The sequence below is a fragment of the Schistocerca americana genome, chromosome 4 (assembly GCF_021461395.2).
Source record: "Schistocerca americana isolate TAMUIC-IGC-003095 chromosome 4, iqSchAmer2.1, whole genome shotgun sequence".
In the NCBI taxonomy this organism is placed as follows: Eukaryota; Metazoa; Arthropoda; class Insecta; order Orthoptera; family Acrididae; genus Schistocerca; species Schistocerca americana.
In genome coordinates this window covers 442,477,076-442,501,492 of record NC_060122.1, presented here as the reverse complement: position 1 = coordinate 442,501,492, position 24,417 = coordinate 442,477,076, and the positions used below count along the sequence as shown (strand labels likewise).

General features: G+C 41.6%; 1 protein-coding gene across 8 annotated transcripts in view; it reads right to left on the bottom strand.

Annotated features, from left to right (window-relative positions):
* LOC124613172 (syntaxin-12-like) overlaps positions 1–24,417 on the bottom strand; it is a 58,330-nt gene that overhangs the window by 13,592 nt on the left and 20,321 nt on the right. For 6 of the 8 annotated variants that reach the window (XM_047141802.1, XM_047141804.1, XM_047141803.1 and 3 more), the window contains 4 exons: positions 17,053–17,152; positions 6,098–6,227; positions 5,414–5,538; positions 4,939–5,094 (listed from right to left, as the gene is read on the bottom strand). In XM_047141802.1, the coding sequence (XP_046997758.1) occupies positions 4,939–5,094; positions 5,414–5,538; positions 6,098–6,227; positions 17,053–17,152 (511 nt within the window). Of the gene's footprint in view, positions 1–4,686; positions 4,815–4,938; positions 5,095–5,413; positions 5,539–6,097; positions 6,228–17,052; positions 17,153–24,417 lie in introns of those variants that run through there. The other 2 variants (XM_047141805.1, XM_047141808.1) reach the window with 2 other exon arrangements.

Here is a 24,417-nt window from a genome sequence, read left to right as displayed (position 1 = left end):
CAAGGAACTTCTAAACTGCGAGGAACCACACCAAAAAATGGCGTTTGATGGTGGACCGAAGTCATCCCCCAACCCAGACTCTAAACCCCCATCTGTAAATGAGATCCAGGCAATACTAATGCATATGGAAAATTTCAAGGCATCAGAGAAAAATCAGATAACACCCGAATTATGGAAGTATCCTAACAAAAATGCAATTGTTTTATTCCAGAAACTTTTTGAGGAGATATGGAAGAAAGAAATCATGCCATAGGAATGAAAAATGGCCCTGATACACCCTCTTCACAAAAAACGTCCCAAATCTGATTCCAACAACTATAGAGGGATTTCCCTGGTGGATGTGACTTACAAGATATTGTCCAGAGCTTTACTAGAAAGAGCAGAATCTCAGTTGGATTGCCAAATTGGGGAGTTCAAAAAATGCTTAAATGTGTGTGAATTCCTAAGAGACCAAAAGGGTGAGGTCTTCAGTCCATTGACTTACACACTACTTAAACTAACTTATGTTAAGAACAACATACACAACCATGCCCAAGGGAGGACTGAGGGACTGTGCAATCCGCGACCTGACACTTCAAACCGCATGGGCACTCCACTCAGCCCAAATTGGGGAGTATCAAATAAGGTTTAGGAAAGGAAGATCCTGCCCTGAACAGATCTTAAACCTTGCATTTTAGCATATCAGAAGCAGAGGACAAAACCATATTTGTGACTTTTGTAGACTTCCAAAAAGCTTACGATTCCATAGACAGAGAGTCATTGTTCAATATTTTGGAGGAGTTTAGCTTGTACAGAAAATCTCTAAACATCATCAAGGAGACGCTCACAAATACATCCTCTAAAGTCAGATTCATGAGTGAAATATCGGAACCTTTTAAGATCAGAACAGGGGTCCAACAAGGGGATGGTCTCTCACCCCTGCTGTTTAACTGTGCACTCAAAAAAGTGGTGAGGGAATGGAATGCAAGAACAAGAGCGAGAATAAGACTTGGAAAAAAACACAAAGGAGTCATGATTAAGTATTTGGCGTTTGCTGAATGACATGGCACTGTTCACGGAAACGAAGCTAAAGAACAAATCGCCGAGTTGCAAGATCAGACAGGGAAGATAGGACTTAAGATTTCTTAAGAAAAAATGAAAATTATGACAAATATAATAAATACTTCTAAGAGAATTAAAGTAGGAGCTCAAAAAATAAAGGTGGTTAGGAGTTTCAGGTACCTAGGGGAATGGATTGAATGGAACAACCTAGAAGGGAAAGCTGTGGAAGCAAGAAGGACCAAAATAGAACTAGCTTTCCAGAAAACCAAAAACACATACAATAAGAAAGCCCTCTCCTGGAACACCAAAATAAGTCATTATAACACTGTAATTAAGCTGGAAGCACTGTATGCAGCAGACACACTAGTCATGGGGAGGAAAGGGCAAATGAAGAAATTGGAAATCAAGGAGAGAAGATCGTTGGTCCCAAATTCGAAAACAACAAACAAGTTTTCTATAGAAATGAAGCCCTCTATGTAAAGTCAGAGAGACTCTCAGAAACTATGAGAAAAAGGAGGATTGATTTCAATGGACACATACTCCAAATGAATCCTGACAGACTAACTAAACAAATCTTTGACTTCTTTTACAAAAAAAAGACTAAACCCAGTTGGTTTAAGGAAGTGGAAAAGGATTTGAGAAAACTCCAGATTACCGAAGTCATGTTAAAGAATGGTACAGCCAAGACTGTGACCAAAGACAAAACTAAGAGGTTCCAAGTTAAGATCAACACCAGGAAACCAATTCACATAGCAGAAGAGGAAAGAAAGAAGAGATCAGATAGAATGAAGAACTATTGGGAGAAAAAGAGAGCACAAGCATCAAGAAGTGATTGATCTGATGTACCATAAAGATGGGTGATTTGAAGTGAAAAAAAATCTTTAAATGATAAAATATCACCAAGATTTATCAAAGGCATTTCATTGTGTCAAGTATGATATTCTATTAGAGAAGTTAATGTTTTATAGAATATGTAGTTCATTACATGCTTGGTTTAGTTCTTATTTTTTAAAAATAAATGGTGATAGTTGCCCTAAGTTGTTTGAGTAATATGTAGAGGGGTGCCACATCATCTGCATATAATGAAGGATTCAAGGAACATCATGTTGATTAAGCTGGAAAAACCAAGCAAACAGAAAAAGAGATATAGGCCAATCACATTGCTCAGCACCATCTACAAGTTTCGCAAAAGACCCCTATACAACCGATTGAGCCCAAAAATATGTGAATCAATCCCAGATGAGCAAACAGGATTTTCATCTGCTAGAAGCTGCATAGACTGGATACTCTCTCTGACAACTCATATAGAGGCAGATTATTAAAAAAATGCCAAAGAAACCTTCAACTGCTTTCATTGATTGAAATCAGCTTGTGACACTATCTGGAGACATGGGCTGTTGTACAAACAAAATAAACTAAAGTGGTTTATTCCATGCAGCCATACTATCTGTCTCATTGATAATATGCTTGCAGTGAGAACTTTTAAAGTGATTTCTGGAGAAAGGATTATCACCACAAGAAGATTCAATAGCAGGTTGCCACAGGGTTCAGTCCTTGCCCTACTCTTCTTCAGTCATTATATTTCCAATGTGCCAAACATACAGTCTGCAAAATCTGGCTACACAGATGACTGGACCAGCAACACAATATGAATCATTCAAGGCCACCAAAGACTCTTGAGCTCCAACTTAAAGCTGCTGAGTAATACTCCAACTAATGAGACTGCAGTTGAACCCAACTAAGACAGAAGTATCGTGCTTCTGCCTTTGTAACTGCTCAGCAAGAAGAGAGCTTAGTGTCAATTTTGAAGGAAATGTCTCGGTACAACACAATGGGTAGGACATGCTATTACATGGTGTGCCTGAACAAGACTGGAAATGAAAGATTATCCATAAACCATACAGCACCTCCTGAGGCTCCAAGGCAAATACATTTCATACACCATCACTTAGGCTCATCTATTGAGTGGTGGAATACAGTGCTTCTGTATGTATCAATAGCTCAGATACGAACAAGATTGATGTGATGCTAAACAACAGTATGTTCACTATCAGCAGTACAATAAAAGCCACTCCTATTGCATAGCTACCAGCCTTGAACCATATACTACCATCACAGATGCCCTGCTTAAAGAGTGTCACAAAATTAACAATAACCCTCAGTTAACCATGTTTAAGTTCATAGCTGACCTGGATCCCAGGAGACTTGTACAAGAATACTAGCACTAGTCAGTGCTAAAGAACTGATAAACTCCAACTGTGACATCCACAATGCATGCAAACCATACTGGCAAGAGCACGGCCCACCAGAATTTCAAGGTTTCATGATCACATCTCCTGCCTTCAGTCAATCACACTAAACTGCATACACTCTGACCATGGCAGAAGAACCAACACTCTCCATAAGTGGGGAAAGATACCATTTCTAAAATGTAACTGCTTAGTCAAAAAGCAAACAACCTGACACAAAGGGGAAAGGTGTCCAAATCAAGCCTACAAGAGACCCTTCACTGACTTCCTTGCAGCGACAGTTGCGGCGATTAAGTATATCCAATGCTTAATTTATAATGGAGTTTGTTACACAGTATGCATATGTGCATATGAACTACATTAACTTCATTGTTATATGAGTGTATATACACATCACAATGTGTGCCATATAACAAATAAATAAATTTAAAGGCATCAACAGAGAAATTAGCAACTGATGTTTCTGTGAGTTATTGACCAGTTTTGCACAAATGAGCTACCTAGACAGAGAGGAGAGGAGCAGGAAGAGATGGACAAAGATGGGGGGAGGGCAGGATGGACAGAAGGAAGAGAGGGGGTGGGGGAGAAGATTAGAATGTATATACAATTTCCACTCATATTTAGGAATTACGAAGCATTGTTGGGTTCACTAATCTGCATAAATAAAAATATAAATGTTCATTTGTTCGAAATCTTTAATCAGTAAAGTTCTTCACCAAGTGCTTTGAAACTTGGTGCAATGTTGCATTTGAATATGCATGTGTTTTTTTATACCTATTAGAGGGCAATCTTTTGAACAAAAATATAAATATACATATACAGGGTGTCTCTCATAAGAGCCATCAGGAGCATTTTCTCTGCTGTTTTGGGAGATATTTGCAAAATGTAGCTGGTGTCAGCCACAAACGTACTAATCAACGCATGTTTCGTGTGATGTTCAGCATTGACAGAATGAGTTGGTTTGTTTCTAGTTTCAAACAAAGTGATTTTTAACCCATTAGCGGTGGAATTAATTTTTTCTTGATTTTTTAAAAAAAAATTGTGTTATTATTTCTGTAAAAGGCATAAATTACACAACATAATAAATCAAATCAAATCAAAACAGAGTTGTTTTGTCTGCTTGTGTCTGTATATGTGCGGATGGATATGTGTGTGTGTGTGCGTGCGAGTGTATACCTGTCCTTTTATCCCCCTAAGGTAAGCCTTTCCGCTCCTGGGATCGGAGTGACTCCTTACCCTCTCCCTTAAAACCCACTTCCTTTTGTCTTTCCCTCTCCTTCCCTCTTTCCTGATGAAGCAACCGTGGGTTGCGAAAGCTTGCATTTTGTGTGTGTGTTTGTGTTTGTTAGTGTCTCTATCAACATACCAATGCTTTTGTTTGGTAAGTTACATCATCTTTGTTTTTAGATAACTTTATTGTAACTTTTTTAGTGTGTCATTCTTAGATTAGATTAGTTTTTCGTTCCATAGATCCGTGCTGAGGAGATCCTCGTGGATGTGGAACATGTCAATTTTTTTTTTAAGCTGAAATAACAATATTAATAGTAAGAATATATACAATACATCATTTGTTTCTATTCTCACTCACCTATTGTGCAACAAACAGTATAAAATTGCAAGAAATATGTTGACTTAAGTATGTAGATACCTTGTGAATGGCTGCTTGCTGTAACTGTTCTGTTCCTTCAATAACACGTATGGTGGTTTCTTCCACATTGGCTTCAATGTTGTCAACATTCTCACTTTGTTCATTAATCAATGAGGAAATTTCTCTCATAAGTTGATTGATGACCAGTATGTCTTCCTGTAATAACAGTATCTCTAATACAAACTTTGTGTTCATGAAATACAGGTCTGCTTATCAGTTGTTAGCAGATCAAGAGATGTACAAAGTGTGTAAAGAATCACAAATTTGCAGAACCTGGCGCTTTTCTGTATGGAAAAAATATGACTTTCTAAAAGTTTAGATTCAGAAATTAAACCCACTATTGTAGTTTGTCTCATTCACAGTAGTGCAAGAAAGGTGCAAATTATGAAAAGCAATGCCAGTGACCACCAAAAATTCTGTGTTACCTTCAGCACACTCACAAACTGAAAATTGCACCATTTTTGTGTATGTGTACCTGTAGTTTTTGAACTTCTTGTTCTTGTTCCTCTACAAAATGGAGTTTCAGTTCCCATTCCTGCAATCGGATCTGTTCATCTTCCACATCATTTTCATGTTCTAATCTTGGTTCTGAGTATTGTCCTATAACACAAATAATAATAAAGTTCAATCATGCTATCTATGCCTCTATGCAAAAAAAATATCATATTCATGTACGATTCACAGCATGGCTTACACAAATTTTCTGAAGAAATTACCAATACAGTGCATCTAAACAAATTCTATTAATGCGGGGTAATGCTAATGTATTATATAAATTTTGTTGTTTTTGATCCAACTGCTTCACTAATCTATGAATAAAATGCATAGTAATATAATTTTACTTAAATATTACAGACTCCTACATAGTCGATTATAATTGGCTGCATCCATCATGTTGTTTTGATGTTGGTTTAAATTAGTAATTTCCTTGTGTTAACCTTTGACCACATTAATAGTGCTGTTATTGAAAACTAACTTGTTGATTTCAGACAAAAATCACACATGAATGAATATAATAGCAGAATATCTAAAACACTGTAAGTGTAATGATTTTTTTTTTTAGATATGAAGGCAGTTTTCAATAAATTAAGTAATTTGTAAAAAAAAAGAAAAAAAAAAGAAAAGAAAAGAAAAGAAAAAAGAAGAAGAATCTGCAAACCTTCTGTATCTGAGCCTGATGTAATTTGGTTCTTTTTCTTTTCTCTTATAATTTTCTGTGTATTATGGAATTCATTGCATATCACCATAAATTCATCTGACAGCCGCTTCAACTGCAGTTTCCATTTTCTCTGGAAATTAAAGTTAATCATATTGTACAAGCTTCGATTAAAAAACTTATACCACAGAAGTTCTTGTAAACTAACATGAAGAATAGACTTCAGGCTGTCTAAAGATGAAATGTATGAAACTACAAATAAATGAAAACAAAGAAAATATCATTTCATGAGTCAGGTTAGGAAAGCAAAAATTTATATGATTAATCACAAGAAGGGGAATGAAACAACACAGATAAAATTCCATGTTGTTGAGCACCGTAGCAGCAACAGCAATACAAGTGAGAGAAATTAATAAAATTTCAAAAGTAAAAGTTCTGTTGTGATAGCTATACATTTTAAGATACTATCAATGGATGCAATTTTCATGTAATATAAGTAATGATATTGGGCTATAATAATTGTGATTGCAGTATGAACTTTGAGTGAGGGAAACTCTAAGAAGAGTTATGTAACATGTACGATTTTTGAGCATCAGATGTCATGATATCTTTGGGAATAAAAACAATGGGCATGTCAGCACAACGTTATGCTATATGTTCATTGTTACTCCCTGTAATTATCAGTCAAAAAGCTGTTGTAGTGTTGAAATAATAAGATTATTTTTTTCTGCTGAGTGAAGCAGTAATAAGCATGCCTCTGATGTGATAGGACATATTTTTGTATTTTGGGCGAACAATGTAATTTCGGCTTTGTTAATGTGAAAATTCAAAAGACTGTATGATATTCAGAAATGTGACAAAATAGATTAACATAACAACAAAAGTTCTGTAAGGAAAATCTTCTTATTTATTTAGACCAATTCAACCATGATGACATAAAATATGAGAATTTCAGCTTCAAGAATCAGACTCATAGGCAAGAAGAACTGGAGCCAGCTCTACACAAAAAGCTAAGTAAACTACAAAGTTTATTGTTATCTTTGCTCCTACCAAATTTTTCATAAAAGACTTTGCTTACTATGGACAATAACTGGATATAGGAAGGTGGGAGGGATTACAAAGTACACATTTAAAAAAAGGACAAGCAAGTAATAGAAACTTAATCTCCCCACTTTATTAACAACAAACTATCACTGTACCACATATGCCATTTGAATGTAACTAAGTGAATGAGAAAGAAAGTAACTACTTTCACAAAAGCTGCTGCTTATAAGACTCCTGCCACACTGCCTTACTTCAATGATAATTACCCCTCTCCATCTTGATAATGGATTGTTTCATCACTAGTATTATTTAATGATCAGTTGGGTGAAGTGCATTAAGCACAATGGATTGAGATACCACTATTAATTTATTATTGCTTTTTTGAGAGATTTTACTGAAACAAAGTAATGAAATCATGCCATGAGCTTCAAATAAAACTTCAGGTTTCATGAGTCTTTCAGTCTTGGTTGGAATTCCCTAAGTGTGAATTACTGTTTAATAATTTTCCAACATGCAACCTTAAAATTAAGTACACTGCTTGGCTTTCTATGACCAGGAGTTTGCAACCAGCCCCACCCGAAGACTCCACATTAATGTCTACCATGCTGGTGTGTGCTCAAAAACAAGCAGCTACAAAACTCACTGTCGAACCAAGAGATGCTTGACCAACCAGTGTTGCATCTCCAGGAGGTTGTATTTATTCTCATATAAATCAAGATGCAGCAACAGTAACCTCACATACTTCCACAGGTAATTTAATAGCTGCTGCTTATCTCTTGCTTATAGAATATAGATCAATATTTTTTTGATTGCAGTGGTATTTAAAAAAACAGTTACCTATAGCTATCAGAACTTAATAAGCTTTGAATCTAGATATTCAGGTAATCTGTGAAAAAGACTGCCTGAAGATGTATGTTTTTAATTTACTTTTGAATGGCTTAGGATTAATGTTAGAAGGGAACTTGTTGAATATCTTTGCACCAGAGTGCATAACTCCATTCTGAACCCTGGACAAGAAGGGAAAGTCTATCTTGTTGTGCAACTGTGCAGATCACAGTACAGCTGAAACTGATTGTTGTTGTCAGCAACGAAATTCATTAAGGAAAAATGTGCCAAGAAGTGACTGTAGGAATTCCAGAATTCTTAAAATAAGTCTGCAGGATGTGTAGTTATCTACTGTTATCTACTCTTTCCCTGCACAGGTCACACAAATATTCAAGAAAGGTAGTAGGAGTAATCCACTTAATTACATACCTATATCATTAATGTCAATATGCAGCAGGATTCTGGAACATATATTGTGTTCGAACATTATGAATTACCTCTAAGAAAACGGTCTATTGACACACAGTCAACATGGGTTTAGAAAACATCGTTCTTGTGAAACATGACTAGCTCTTTATTTGCATGAAGTGTTGAGTGCCATTGACAAGGGATTTCAGATTGATTCCCTATTTCTGGATTTATCATCACTCTTACATGATTATCACACCATTATCTTAACATTGTTTCTATCTGAGTGACAGTACCATGATGTAAACAAATGATACTTGAATTCAAAGACTGAGCATTTTACACAGCTTTGAGAAAGTTTTCTTTATCTTTTATAATTGTTCTGACTATTGAGTCTGATGGATCAAACTTCTTTGCCAATTCACAAATTTTTTTCTTGTGTCTAGCTCTTTGATAATATTAAGTTTACTTTACAAAGGTAATGAATCAGTTCTGCTTTGTTTGGGTGACATAGTTAGAATCTCTGTATATAAATGACCACACATGAAACATGTCTGAAATTCTTGTAAGTTGAACATCATGTGGGCATAGAGGTGCATGACAATCAAACCGATGAATCACATAACTCTCGATTTGTGTAGATTGGGGTAGTATAAGTCAGGACATTACTGTATTTGGTAGTGCTGATAACAACATTATCCTAACTTTCAGGTTTGTTAAATCCTTCCTCAGGGAAGAGCAAGACAGATATGTTGCTGAAGGTAACGAAGGATAGACAGGCCTCTCAGACTGCAGTTTGAGAGTGGCCCACCTGTTTTAAGGACAAGGGGAAACAATTGAAGTGAGGACCTCTGTCAAGTTTGCAACCACCATTTGATCTTCTGATTGGACTGGGTGTAAAGAATCGGGTTGTTCAATGTTTTTCTCTTGCACACACATTTCTGTAAGCTAATCAACTGTCAGCTCCTGACTGTGTGAATCCAGTAGTTGTGGAATGTCATCATTATCCATCTCTAAATTTAACCGTCTGGTAAGACTGACCACTTCTTCAGTCACATTATCAATTTGATCAGGATCTAGTGCTGATTTCCCCTGGGTTTCAGTGGTGAAAAAAATGGACATTTTTTTCCAGATACCATTTAAAGTTTTTTGTAGAATTTCACTCCAAGGTTGTCGAATAATTCTCACAGCATTTAAAACACTGAATTACTTCCAAAATTCTTTAACATAGAAAGTGTTGTTTTGCCTCATAGCTTTATGTAGATGTGCAAGTGATCATTTCATGTAGTAAGCTTTAAACATTTTAATGACTGCCTGTACAGTGGTTGAAGCAAGCAGGTTGTATTCATTAGCAAACATACAGCTATCACATGTGGGCTGAAATTAATTGGAGTAACAGGAGGATGAATTTGTGTGTTGTGAACTAATAGCATCACTTTAAATGTGATTTGTTTTAATTGGCAATAACATTCGACTTCAAGTATGAAGTGACGACCACCGGTCCTCAGAAAGGGAAGTTGGCACACAAGCTTTAGTATTCGACTGGCTAATCACAAGCAACCCAGCTTTAGATGTATTTTTTAAAGCTCTTGGATTTTATAAGCAATAAAATAAGAAAAGTTTTGATTTACAGTCACCACCTGCATTCACACCAACCACCACTGTCAACTGATTTTTGGTGGCTTTAATACCTAGAAATGTTTCCTCCTCAAACATGATAAAAGGCCTTTTAGGCATCTTCTTCCAGTTTCATCTACCCTGAATATGGTTTGGCTGGTATAGCCACCTTCTTCTATCATTGCCTTCAGTTATTTTAGATAGGGTAACATGGTCGCTTTATCAACACTTGCTGCCTGTCCACTTTCTATGATGCTGTTCCAATTACAATGACTTTTGAATCAGCTAAACCAGCCATTACTAGCTTTAAACATTTCATTCTTAGCTACCTCCCCATCTTATTTCTTCAACTTCTCAAGAATCATCTTAGCTCAACAGCACACCCTGTTCTGAGGAAGAAGAGGATAGTGGAAGGCGAAAACTTACTAAAATTGGTGAGAAATCCCAAGGATCAAAGTAGAGAATAACTAATCATTAATAAATGTATGTATATTACTGTGGGTAGCAGGTCTGAGGGCGGATAAGTGTAAAGAAGGGGGATGGCAGATGTGACTGAATTAGGTGGATTTAATGGGTGCGAACAGGGATAGAATGGAGAAAGTGTGGGGGGTGGGGAGGGGTTCGTAGGTAGAGATGTAAGATCATGTGGCACCAGAAAAGTGCGGGAGATAACACACAAAAATATGGGAACTGGCACAGGGAGAGTGATCAGTTTGAAGGTATAGGCTTAATTATATTGGTGGTAGTAATGTGGGACATAAGACGCTGCATAAACAATCAGCATGGTCTTCAGGCTGTCTGTTGCGCATGGCTGAGACAGTTGATACAGTGTGGTTCATAAGTAGAGTGTGCACTGCGGTTCATAAGGCAACAACAGAAACACAGGAAAGAAAAGAATGAAGGATGAACATTGAGTATAGCGATGCAGAAAAAAGTAGTTACAAAGGAAAACAGCACAGGGTTAGGACTGAAGAAAAGCCATCAGGAAAAACTCAAATAATGGAAAATCCAGGATGGAATATAATAAAACCAGAGAAGGATAGTTGCTACTGACCATATAGTGGAGATGCTCAGTCGCGATAGGCACAACAACACATTTTCGCCACCAAACCGACCAATCAGACTCAACCAACGACCAATACTCAATCTTGCCTAACTCAGTTCACTCCTCTATCCAACCGTGATCCACCCCCCACTGCCTCCAAACCACCCCCTGTTAAGTTTCCAGAATTTCTTAACCTCGAACCTTGCCTCACCATCATTCCCCAAATCCCTCAACATGCAAACTAATCTTACATCCGCAGAAAGAACCGCAGTCCACCATCTAAAAATTGATCCCAACCTTATAATCCTACCTGCAGACAAATGCTCCACCACCGTTGTTTTGAACACCAAGGATTACGTGTCAGATACTTCCACCTACAAACCATGCCACAGTGATCCCATTCCAGTAATCCAGCAGGATCTCCAGTCACTACTCAAACCCTTAGGACCATCCCAGAACTCTTTCCCAGAGTCCATCTCTCCACTTACCCCTACTACTCCCCGCACTCATGCTTCCTAAAGTCTATAAACCCAACCACCCAGGACGCCCCATTGCGGCTGGTTACTGTGCCCCCACTGAGAGAATCTCTGCTCTCCTAGACCAACACCTTCAACATATTACCCGGAACCTGTCCACCTATTTAAAAGATACCAACCATTTCCTTGACCAACTCTCTACAGTTCCTGTCCCTTTACCACACGGTGACCTGCTTGTCACTATTGATGCCACCTCCCTGTACACTAACATTCCTAATGCCCAAGGATTACTGCTATTGAACACTACCTTTCAAGATGCCCTATGGATTCCAAACCAACAACCTCTTTCCTAGTCTCCATGACTACTTATATCCTCACCCACAGTTTCTTCTCCTTTGAAGGCATTACCTAAAAACAAATCTGTGGTACGGCTATGGGCACCCACATGGCACCGTCCTATGCTAACCTATTGATGGGCCATCTAGAGGAATCCTTCCTAAAAACCCAGAATCCCAAACCCCTCACCTGGTTCAGATTCACTGATGACATCTTTGCTATCTGGATTGAAGGTGAGGACACCTTACTCACATTCCTCCAGAACATCAACAACTTCTCCCCCATTTGCTTCACCTGGTCCTACTCAACCCAACATGCCACCTTCCTAGATGTTGACCTCCACCTCAGAGATGGCTACATCAGTAACTCGGTCCATGTCAAATCTACACTCCTGGAAATGGAAAAAAGAACATATTGACACCGGTGTGTCAGACCCACCATACTTGCTCCGGACACTGCGAGAGGGCTGTACAAGCAATGATCACACGCACAGCACAGCGGACACACCAGGAACCGCGATGTTGGCCGTCGAATGGCGCTAGCTGCGCAGCATTTGTGCGCCACCGCCGTCAGTGTCAGCCAGTTTGCCGTGGCATACGGAGCTCCATCGCAGTCTTTAACACTGGTAGCATGCCGCAACAGCGTGGACGTGAACCGTATGTGCTGTTGACGGACTTTGAGCGAGGGCGTATAGTGGGCATGCGGGAGGTCGGGTGGACGTACCGCCGAATTGCTCAACACGTGGGGCGTGAGGTCTCCACAGTACATCGATGTTGTCGCCAGTGGTCGGCGGAAGGTGCACGTGCCCGTCGACCTGGGACCGGACCGCAGCGACGCACGGATGCACGCCAAGACCGTAGGATCCTACGCAGTGCCGTAGGGGACCGCACCGCCACTTCCCAGCAAATTAGGGACACTGTTGCTCCTGGGGTATCGGCGAAGACCATTCGCAACCGTCTCCATGAATCTGGGCTACGGTCCCGCACACCGTTAGGCCGTCTTCCGCTCACGCCCCAACATCGTGCAGCCCGCCTCCAGTGGTGTCGCGACAGGCGTGAATGGAGGGACGAATGGAGACGTGTCGTCTTCGGCGATGAGAGTCGCTTCTGCCTTGGTGCAAATGATGGTCGTATGCGTGTTTGGCGCCGTGCAGGTGAGCGCCACAATCAGGACTGCATACGACTGAGGCACACAGGGCCAACACCCGGCATCATGGTGTGGGGAGCGATCTCCTACACTGGCCGTACACCACTGGTGATCGTCGAGGGGACACTGAATAGTGCACGATACGTCCAAACCGTCATCGAACCCATCGTGCTACCATTCCTAGACCGGCAAGGGAACTTGCTGTTCCAACAGGACAATGCACGTCCGCATGTATCCCGTGCCACCCAACGTGCTCTAGAAGGTGTAAGTCAACTACCCTGGCCAGCAAGATCTCCGGATCTGTCCCCCATTGAGCATGTTTGGGACTGGATGAAGCGTCGTCTCACGCGGTCTGCACGTCCAGCACGAACGCTGGTCCAACTGAGGCGCCAGGTGGAAATGGCATGGCAAGCCGTTCCACAGGACTACATCCAGCATCTCTACGATCGTCTCCATGGGAGAATAGCAGCCTGCATTGCTGCGAAAGGTGGATATACACTGTACTAGTGCCGACATTGTGCATGCTCTGTTGCCTGTGTCTATGTGCCTGTGGTTCTGTCAGTGTGATCATGTGATGTATCTGACCCCAGGAATGTGTCAATAAAGTTTCCCCTTCCTGGAACAATGAATTCACGGTGTTCTTATTTCAATTTCCAGGAGTGTACTAACCACCAGCAATACCTCCACTTCGACATCTGCCACCCATTCCATACCAAGCAGTCCCTTCCTTACAACCTAGCCACCTGTGGTCGTTGCATCTGCAGTGATGAGCAGTCGCTCTCAAAATATACCGAGGGTCTCACTGAAGCCTTCCATGACCGTAATTATCCACCCATCCTTGTACATAAACAAATTTCCTTATCTTTCCAGTCCCCCACCACCTCCCAAAGTCCCACAGTCCAGCCACAGAGGAGCATTCCCACCTTAACTCAGTACCATCTGGGACTGGAGCAACTGAATTACATTCTCTGCCAGGGTTTAGATTACCTCTTGTCGTGCCCTGAAATGAGAAAAAAATGTCCTGCCCACTATCCTTCCGACCCCTCCTACCATGGTATTCTGCTGTCCACCAAACCTACACAATATACTCTCCCAACCTTACACAACCTCAGCTCCCAATCCCTTACCTCATAGTTCATACCCCTGTAACAGACCTGATGCAAGACCTGTCCCACACATCCTCCTACCACCTCCTACTCCAGTCTGGTCACTAACATCACCTATCCCATCAAAGGCAGGGCTACCTGTGAAACCAGCCATGTGATTTACAATCTAAGCTGCAACCGCTGTGCTGCATTCTATGTAGGCATGACAACCAACAAGCTGTCTGTCCATATTAATGGCCACCAACAAACTGTGGCCAAAAAACAAGTGGACCACCCTGTTGCTGAACACGCTGCCAAACATGATATCCCTCATCTCAATGACTGCTTCACAGCCTGTGCCATATGAATCCTTCCCACCAACACCAGCTTTTCGGAATTGCGCAGGTGGGAACTTTCCCTACAATACATCCTACATTCCCGTAACTCTCCTGGCCTTAACCTTCGTCAGTCACTGTCCTCACCCATCCAGATCCCTCTCTGTTCCCATTCCAGCACTACACAGCTGTCATTTCACTGCCAGTCTTTTAATTTCTTTTTATTTCTTTCCTTTCCACTACTTACCCCCTCCCCCCACCGCACCTTCTCTTCTGCCCTCTGTCTAAATGGCAACACTTCACTGTCCACCACTCCCACCATACTATCCCTCCCCCTCCCTTCCCCAGCCTCCTCTTTACCCCCCCATAGTTGCCACTCCCATCATGCACTTGTGCTGCTGCTCACAGTGTGGTTTCAGTTCTCTGAGACTGCAGACGTGTGTGCAAGTTGCGTTTGCGTGAGTGTGTGTGTGCGTGTTTGTATGTGTGTCTACTGCTGCCGAAGGCCTTTATGGCCGAAAGCTGTAATTGTGTGAATCTCTTTGTTGTGCCTATCGTGACTCAGCATCTCCACTATATGGTGAGTGGCAACTTTCTTTCTCTGGTATTGTTAGATTAAGTAATTTTACTCAACGGAAAAGGTAACAACTAGAAACCTATTATATTTCCTAAACAACTTTTAATTGTGTAAAAATATTTGTCTTAAGGCTAACTGTTTTACCTGAAGAGGGGTTGTATGGAAGAGAATGCCACACATGGAGATTACACTATGGAGGAGTTAACATTTTTTTCTGTAAGGATCCCTCCCCCCATCCTCGGCCCACTGCTCGAACCTCCTCCCCAACTCACTACATCAAACTGCCACCTTATAAATGAGATATATTTAAGAGAAATTAAATCATGAAAGTTCTTCTTTATTTTTTTATTTTCTATTCCATGTGTCCCACTGTAATGCTGTATCATTGATAAAAACAGAGCATAAATGTGGAGCAGCTGAGTCACAGACAACCAAGGAGAAGGCATTGCATGCTTTGAGTTACAGTGTGATAATGTTTTTGCAAGATTAAAGTAATTTTACAAACACTGGTTACAAACTTTCATAAAAATGATAATCCAATCCTCAAATCATTATTGCTGAGAAATTATCCAAGAGGAAAAAATTAAGTATGAAGTGATACAACACTTCTTTGTAATATTATGTCCCTCTCATTCATTTGCTTCATTTTACTGCCATCATCTCCACTGCAATGTGGGCACCTTTAATTACATTAGTAGGTGACTTAAACATCACTAAAGAACAATAATTCACTGAAGAACTCATTCTATACATCTTCCTACCATTGCTTTTTTTTAAAAAAAAAAAAAAAAAAAAAAAAAAAAAAAAAAAAAAAAAAAACCACTGTCGTTATGTCTTAATTATTCATTAATTATCATATTTCAGCTCATCAATATGCAACAATGAAAGTCAACAGACATATCTGTATAAGGATAATAATCAATAAAACATGACAGAGCATGATCTATACAGGGTGTCCCAGAAATGTCATGACAAACTTCAAGGAGTTGTAGAGAGTGTCTCAAGGTGCAAATTAAGGATAAGCACCTTTGTCTGGAGACATCATCCAATGATGCTACAGAGTGCCAAAGTTTTAGATGCTACACCTGCCACTAGGCCACCCCTTCAGCAGCAAAGATGACTTGTACCCTGATGGACCATAGGCAGAAAGTCTTGTAATGTTGTTTGTTATTCAGTGACCACGCCTGATTTCCATGATCACCAGCGGGCAGGATGGAGCTAGCTGCTGCGTAGAAAGGCCCTCTCTCCTATCAATACAATGCTCTGTTGCCTTGGTGGACGATGCTTTTGGACACGGGTTTCCATCTGAAATTTATTTTTCTGCTGTGTGAGAAAATACATAATAAATTTTCAATGATTTCAAGAAAAAAATAAACTGCAGATGGAAACCTGTGTCCGAAACAATCAATCACCAAGGCAACAGAGCATCACTTTCATAGGGGACAAGGCCTCTCCAGGCAGCAGCTAGCTCCATCCTGTCCACTGGCAATCATGGCAATCAGCAACAGTGTGAGACATCCCATCTATGTTCTGTTAAGAGTACAAAGTCACATTTGCTGTTGAAGGCATGGACTATTGGTAGGCATCGAGGCCTACAACTTTGACATTCTGTAGCATCATTGGATGATATTTCTGGCCACTGTTTCCTATCCTCAATCTGTTCCTAAGGACACCCTCTACAACCCCTCGAAGTTTGTCACAACATTTATGGGACACATTGTGCTTTGTGCAGATACAGATTCTCATTTTACCATGAAGACCAAATGGACAAAAATTTTCAGTACTAGAACTGTATGTGGAAACTTGCTATCAACTTCTAATAATAATATCTGTTTATTGCATAAAAATGAAAACTCACATAAGAAATTTGTAACAAATTTCATATATTATTAAAGTACATTATACACAATAAATTTTGTAATATTAATTGTTCAGCAGCAGATAATCCACACATATGATTTTTTATATAAATTCTTTTTATTTGAAAGCTTGAGGTTTTTCTTACCATAGAATTTTAGTAAGTGATCCATTATCTGAGTAAGATGATAATAGATTTATAGATACCTCGTCAACTGATGTCCCTAATGTACATAGTCCAGCCAGTTCTTTCAGTTTAGTACTAGTTGTTTTACAGAGATCTGTTGTATATTGTATTAGTCGGGATCTATAATGAACAACATAAAATAATACTTGAGAATCTAGCAGAATTTTATGAACTTTTATTTTCATAAAATCAACCACATGAGCTTCTATTTAGTTTTAAATATATTAGACATAATTATTATTATGATGAAAAATCCAGGAAGCCAACACTCGCCTGCATATGAAACTTCCTGGCAGATTAAAAGTGTGAGCCAGATCGAGACTTGAACTAAGGACCTTTGCCTTCCATCGGCAAGTGCTCTACCAACTGAGCTACTCAAGCACGACTCATAATCTGTCCTCACAGTTTTACTTCTGCCAGTACCTCATCTCCTGCCTTCCAAACTTCACAGGAGCTCTCCTGTGAACTTGCAGAACTAGTACTCCTGGAGGAAAGGATAATGGGAGATGGCTTTGCCACAGCCTGGGGGATGTTTCCAGAATGAAATTTTCACTCTTCAGTGAAGTGTGCACTGATAATAATCTTCCTGGCAGGAGAGCTTCTGTGAAGTTTGGAAGGTAGGAGATGAGGTACTGGCAGAAGTAAAGCTGTGACGACAGGTTGTGAGTCATTCTTGGGTAGCTCAGCTGGTAGAGCACTTGCCCGCAAAAGGCAAAGGTCCTGAGTTCGAGTCTCAGTCTGGCACACAGCTTTAATCTGCCAGGAAGTTTCATATCGGCGCACACTATGCTGCAGAGTGAAAATTTCATTCTACTCACTTGCATATGGTTAATCAGTGATATACAGGGGTTGGACAAAAATATGGAAATAGTTCAAGAAATGCATGCTTGATCATAAATGCAGATGCTAGCCAAGCCTGCAGATTGCACTGTTGTGATTTACCATTAACAGCACCTATACACTCCTGGAAATGGAAAAAAGAACACATTGACACCGGTGTGTCAGACCCACCATACTTGCTCCGGACACTGCGAGAGGGCTGTACAAGCAATGATCACACGCACGGCACAGCGGACACACCAGGAACCGCGGTGTTGGCCGTCGAATGGCGCTAGCTGCTCAGCATTTTTGCACCGCCGCCGTCAGTGTCAGCCAGTTTGCCGTGGCATACGGAGCTCCATCGCAGTCTTTAACACTGGTAGCATGCCGCGACAGCGTGGACGCGATCCGTATGTGCAGTTGCCGGACTTTGAGCGAGGGCGTATAGTGGGCATGCGGGAGGCCGGGTGGACGTACCGCCGAATTGCTCAACACGTGGGGCGTGAGGTCTCCACAGTACATCGATGTTGTCGCCAGTGGTCGGCGGAAGGTGCACGTGCCCGTCGACCTGGGACCGGACCGCAGCGACGCATGGATGCACGCCAAGACCGTAGGATCCTACGCAGTGCCGTAGGGGACCGCACCGCCACTTCCCAGCAAATTAGGGACACTGTTGCTCCTGGGGTATCGGCGAGGACCATTCGCAACCGTCTCCATGAAGCTGGGCTACGGTCCCGCACACCGTTAGGCCATCTTCCGCTCACGCCCCAACATCGTGCAGCCCGCCTCCAGTGGTGTCGCGACAGGCGTGAATGGAGGGACGAATGGAGACGTGTCGTCTTCAGCGATGAGAGTCGCTTCTGCCTTGGTGCCAATGATGGTCGTATGCGTGTTTGGTGCCGTGCAGGTGAGCGCCACAATCAGGACTGCATACGACCGAGGCACACAGGGCCAACACCCGGCATCATGGTGTGGGGAGCGATCTCCTACACTGGCCGTACACCACTGGTGATCGTCGAGGTTACACTGAATAGTACACGGTACATCCAAACCATCATTGAACCCATCGTTCTACCATTCCTAGACCGGCAAGGGAAATTGCTGTTCCAACAGGACAATGCACGTCCGCATGTATCCCGTGCCACCCAACGTGCTCTAGAAGGTGTAAGTCAACTACCCTGGCCAGCAAGATCTCCGGATCTGTCCCCCATTGAGCATGTTTGGGACTGGATGAAGCGTCGTCTCACGCGGTCTGCACGTCCAGCACGAACGCCGGTCCAACTGAGGTGCCAGGTGGAAATGGCATGGCAAGCCGTTCCACAGGACTACATCCAGCATCTCTACGATCATCTCCATGGGAGAATAGCAGCCTGCATTGCTGCGAAAGGTGGATATACACTGTACTATTGCCGACATTGTGCATGCTCTGTTGCCTGTGTCTATGTGCCTGTGGTTCTGTCAGTGTGATCATGTGATGTATCTGACCCCAGGAATGTTTGAATAAAGTTTCCCCTTCCTGGGACAATGAATTCACGGTGTTCTTATTCCAGGAGTGTAGAATGCCCTCAATATGTTGTGGTAACAGTGTTCTGTGTAGTTGTGAGTGCATTATGTCATAGCTAAGTGAGTTTGGATGTGGGAAAATTGTTGGTGCTGATACAGTGGTTGCTTCCATAACCAAGGTAGCTAAAGTGTTTGGTGTTTCAGAGGTCACCATACTGAAGACTTACACTGCATACAAGGAAAGCAGTGGAACATCATCTGCTAAGTCAAATTGTGGATGAAGTGTGTGTTGAGTGATCGTGATAGATGGTCATTGAGGAGGATTGTGACAAAAAATAAGAGGACTCCAGTGCAAAAGTCACTGCAGAACTAAATGTTATACTCATGATCCCTGCCACCATCAAGAAAATACAAAGGAAGCTCCATCTGCTGTAAATCACAGAATGAGATGGAATTCCAAACCCACACATCAGTGATGTAAATGTCCATAACAAGAAAACATCATGCCAAAGCCTTAAAACATGGACTATGGAACAATGAAAGAAAATCATTTGGTTGGACGAGTCCTATTTCACACTGTTTCCAACCTATGGTGAGTTTACATTCGAAGAATGAAACTTGATGGGAGTTTGGTGATGACTGCAGCAGCCATAGCATGGTACTCCATAGGCCCCATGCTTACCCTGTGAGGTCACAATACTGCCCAAGATTATGTGACCATTTTGTCTGATCAGGTCCATCCTGTGGTATAGTGTCTGTTCCCCAATGGTAACGATGTGATTCAAGACAATAGGGCTCCTGTTCATTGTCCAGTCCTGTGAGCACGAGGATGAATTGTCCCATTTCCCTTGGCCATCACAGTCACCAGATCTCAATATTGTTGAGACTTTGTGGTCTATTTTTGAAATAAGGATGCATTATTGCTGTGCACTTCCACTTTCATTACCTAAACTTGCCATTGTTTTGCTGGAACAGTAGTATAAGATTCCATTGAAAAACCTGCAGGCTCTGTATTTATCCATTCTGAGATGATTGGAAGCTCTTTTGAATGCCAACAATTTTCTTGCACTGTATTAGGCATGATAATTTTTTTTCATATTTTTGTCTACCTTATGTTCACACACACACACACACACACACACACACAAGCCATAATCTATGAGGTCAGAGCAACATTGTCTTTTGAATAGTTGTTTGGTCAGACTGGAGGCAGTAAGGGGGGAGTGGTAAGAGAAGACAGCAGGTAAGAGGAAATACTGAAATACACCAAAGAAAAGGAGCAGTAGGAAAGTTTTGAGAGGTCAAAAGGGGCACAGATGACTCTCAGCAGCAGTGACAAAATGTGTATTAATATGAGTAACAAATACGAAAGTTATGGAGCAGAGTGTAAGAGAGAGAAATCAGAGGGTATATTGTTAGAACAGGTAAAGGTTTGATGTGGAAAATGACAGGAGATGGTCCTTATTACATGTGTATTGCAGCTGCAGTTCAAGTTACCATTGTTATAGTGTGCAGCATGATCAGCAACTGGGTAGTTCAATTTGTTGTGATTCACAGACTGTTGGTGGCCATTCATGCAGGAAGACAGTTGATTAATGTGATGCCAATATAGACTGCTGCATTGAAGTTATTATTGTTATTATTATTATTATTTATTAGTCTGTAAACACGTTTCAAGCTTTAAAAGGGATTATCAACAGTTGTGTAAATAAATATGACACTTTGCACCTGTTTAAATACAGATTGTGTTGGTCAATATGTAATTGACACAGGGAAAGACTCTTTTCAATCAAACGTACGTATGGTACATAGACTAAATTTAGTTACATCAACAATATTAAAAAATGATAGACTGCTACTTATCATAAATATGACAAGTTGAGTTGCAGACAGGCACAACAAAAGATTGTTACTCACACTCACATGAGCAAGCAAGCCTCTCACACACTCAGGACCACTATTTCTGGCTGCTCTGGTCAGAATGCAGTGGTGCTCCCGGGTTCGATTCCCGGCGGGGTCAGGGATTTTCTCTGCCTCGTGATGGCTGGGTGTTGTGTGCTGTCCTTAGGTTAGTTAGGTTTAAGTAGTTCTAAGTTCTAGGGGACTGATGACCATAGATGTTAAGTCCCATAGTGCTCAGAGCCTGCAGTGGTGCAGTGTCAAATGTAAGCAGCAATCTGGACTGGGGTGGGGAAGGGGGAAGTACAGTAGGGTACGGGTGGGGCGAGAGGAGTCAGCACTGCCTGGTGGAGCAAGCAGGGGCTAGATAGTAGCCATACAACCCTGCCAGGTGCAGTGTCAAGAGGCTGTGGAGGATGGAGGGGGAATAGGGAGCAAAAAAGGAGAGGGGCACCCAAAGAATGGGAAAAGACCAGTGGGGGTGCATTTTCTGACAGTGGTGTACAATGAGGATGAGGGAACTTGAATTGGGAGGTGGTGTAGGACAAAGGGTGTTGGAACAATAGGTTACCATAGATTGAGGCAGGGATAATTTCAAGAGTACATAATGTGTTTTGGGGATAGCTCCCATCAATGGCTACCATCCTTTCTACACCAAAAAATCTCTCCGATACAGCATGGCCACCCAGGGATGATATATCTGCAATGACTAGAACTTCCTTGCCTAGTATGCTAAAGGTCTCACAAAGGCCTTCACAGACATCTCCATCTGTCCCATTGCCAGCTTCACACGTCCGTCCACATCAAACCAACCAACAAGCAACAGTACCTCCATTATGACAGCTGCCAACCCATTCCACATCAAATGGTCCCTTCCCTACAGCCTAGGTCTTCATGGCAAACGAATCTGCTCCAGTCCGGAATCCCTGAACCATTACACCAACAACCTGAAAACAGCTTTTGCATCCCGCAACTACCCTCCTGACCTGGTACAGAAGCAAATAACCAGAGCCACTTCCTCATCCCCTCAAACCCAGAACCTCCCACAGAAGAACCACAAAAGTGCCCCACTTGTGACAGGATGCTTTCTGGGACTGGATCAGACTCTGAATGTGGCTCTCCAGCAGGGATACGACTTCCTCAAATCCTGCCCTGAAATGAGATCCATCCTTCATGTAATCCTCCCCACTCCACCAAGAGTGTCTTTCCGCCGTCCACCTGACCTTGGTAACCTCTTAGTTCATCCCTATGAAATCCCCAAACCACCTTCCCTACCCTCTGGCTCCTACCCTTGTAACCGCCCCCGGTGTAAAACCTGTCCCATGCACCCTCCCACCACCACCTACTCCAGTCCTGTAACCCGGAAGGTGTACACGATCAAAGGCAGAGCCATATGTGAAAGCACCCACATGATTTACCAACTGACCTGCCTACACTGTGAAGCTTTCTATGTGGGAACGACCAGCAACAAACTGTCCATTCGCATGAATGGACACAGGCAGACAGTGTTTGTTGGTAATGAGGATCACCATGTGGGTAAACATGCCTTGGTGCACGGCCAGCACATCTTGGCACAGTGTTACACCGTCCGGGTTATCTGGATACTTCCCACTAACATCAACCTGTCAGAACTCCGGAGATGGGAACTTGCCCTTCAGTATATCCTCTCTTCTTTTTACCCGCCAGGCCTCAACCTCCGCTAATTTCAAGTTGCCGCCGTTCATACCTCACCTGTCATTCAACAACATCTTTGCCTCTGTACTTCCGCCTCGACTGACATCTATGCCCAAACTCTTTGCCTTTACAAATGTCTGCTTGTGTCTGTGTATGTGCGGATGGATATGTGTGTGTGTGCGAGTGTATACCTGTCCTTTTTTCCCCCTAAGGTAAGTATTTCTGCTCCCAGGATTGGAATGACTCCTTACCCTCTCCCTTAAAACCCACATCCTTTCATCTTTCCCTCTCCCTCCCTCTTTCCTGATGAAGCAACCGCTGGTTGCGAAAGCTTGAATTTTGCGTGTTTGTTTGTGTGTCTATCACCCTGCCAGCACTTTCGTTTGGTAAAATAAATTATTATGTATATTTAGAATTGGTGCTGAGAATAAAAAACCATAATTCAAAATAAAACTGATGCAGTTGTTAAGACTGACATCATACAAATTGTGAAAAATTGTAAAAAGTTTGTGTGTTCCAATTTCATACATTGTTTTGAAATCATAAATGTAAATAAATAATCCACAATTTTATGTTCTATTCCTTTGTAAATAGTCCTCACTGCTAACTTTTGTCACCCCATTTCCTGTAGCTGTATGGGGCATCACAAAGATTAAGGCACTGAACTCACTTTCAGAGAAGTGGGGTTCAAATCACCAACTAGTCACCATGTTTAGATTTTATATGGTTTCTCTACCTAACTAAAGGCAAATGCTAGGGTGGCTTTTTTGAAAATACTATGGCAGACTTCAACCCTTGTACTTCACAGTACAAGTTGTGATCCATTAATAATTACCTTGTAGTCTACAATGTATAACACCTTAATTTTCATTCCTCCCTGTTTTCCTCTCTTTCTCCCCTATCTTATTTCCTACCTTCCTCTCTTACTTTCTCCCTTCCGTTTGTTATTCTACTAATATAGACAGCAATAGGAGTAGACCTACAGGATTATTTTTACGGCTCTATATGTATCTCAACTTCTCTTGCTCTCACCTTATATCCCCTTCAGCTGAAGATATAGTAAAACAAGTAAAATATTTTTAATGAGCCTTGACAACTATATTTTGAATGAAGACTACATCAACATTATCTTACATTACTTCCTGTTCAAGACTGCTGGGCAACCATTTGTGAATCTTTTAGAAAGTTTCTAACTCATCCACTTGCTTCCTTCAGTCTTTTACCAAGTTTCTGAGCTCAGTTTTCTTCCTTCAGTCTGCCTTAAGAGGGATACTGACCACTTCAACACTTTAAGAATGAATCACAAAAAAGAAGGTTTGTACACAGTCTTCATCACATGTATTGTTGTGACTCGCTGATTTTTCAAAGTGCCGCCACGCAGTTACGCGCGTCCTCTACATGCGGCACTGTCTCCCAGCCATGCAGCAGCAGTGCCACCTAAGCGGCCAGCCAGCCAGCGGCCGTTAGACTTGGACTCAGTTATGATTTGA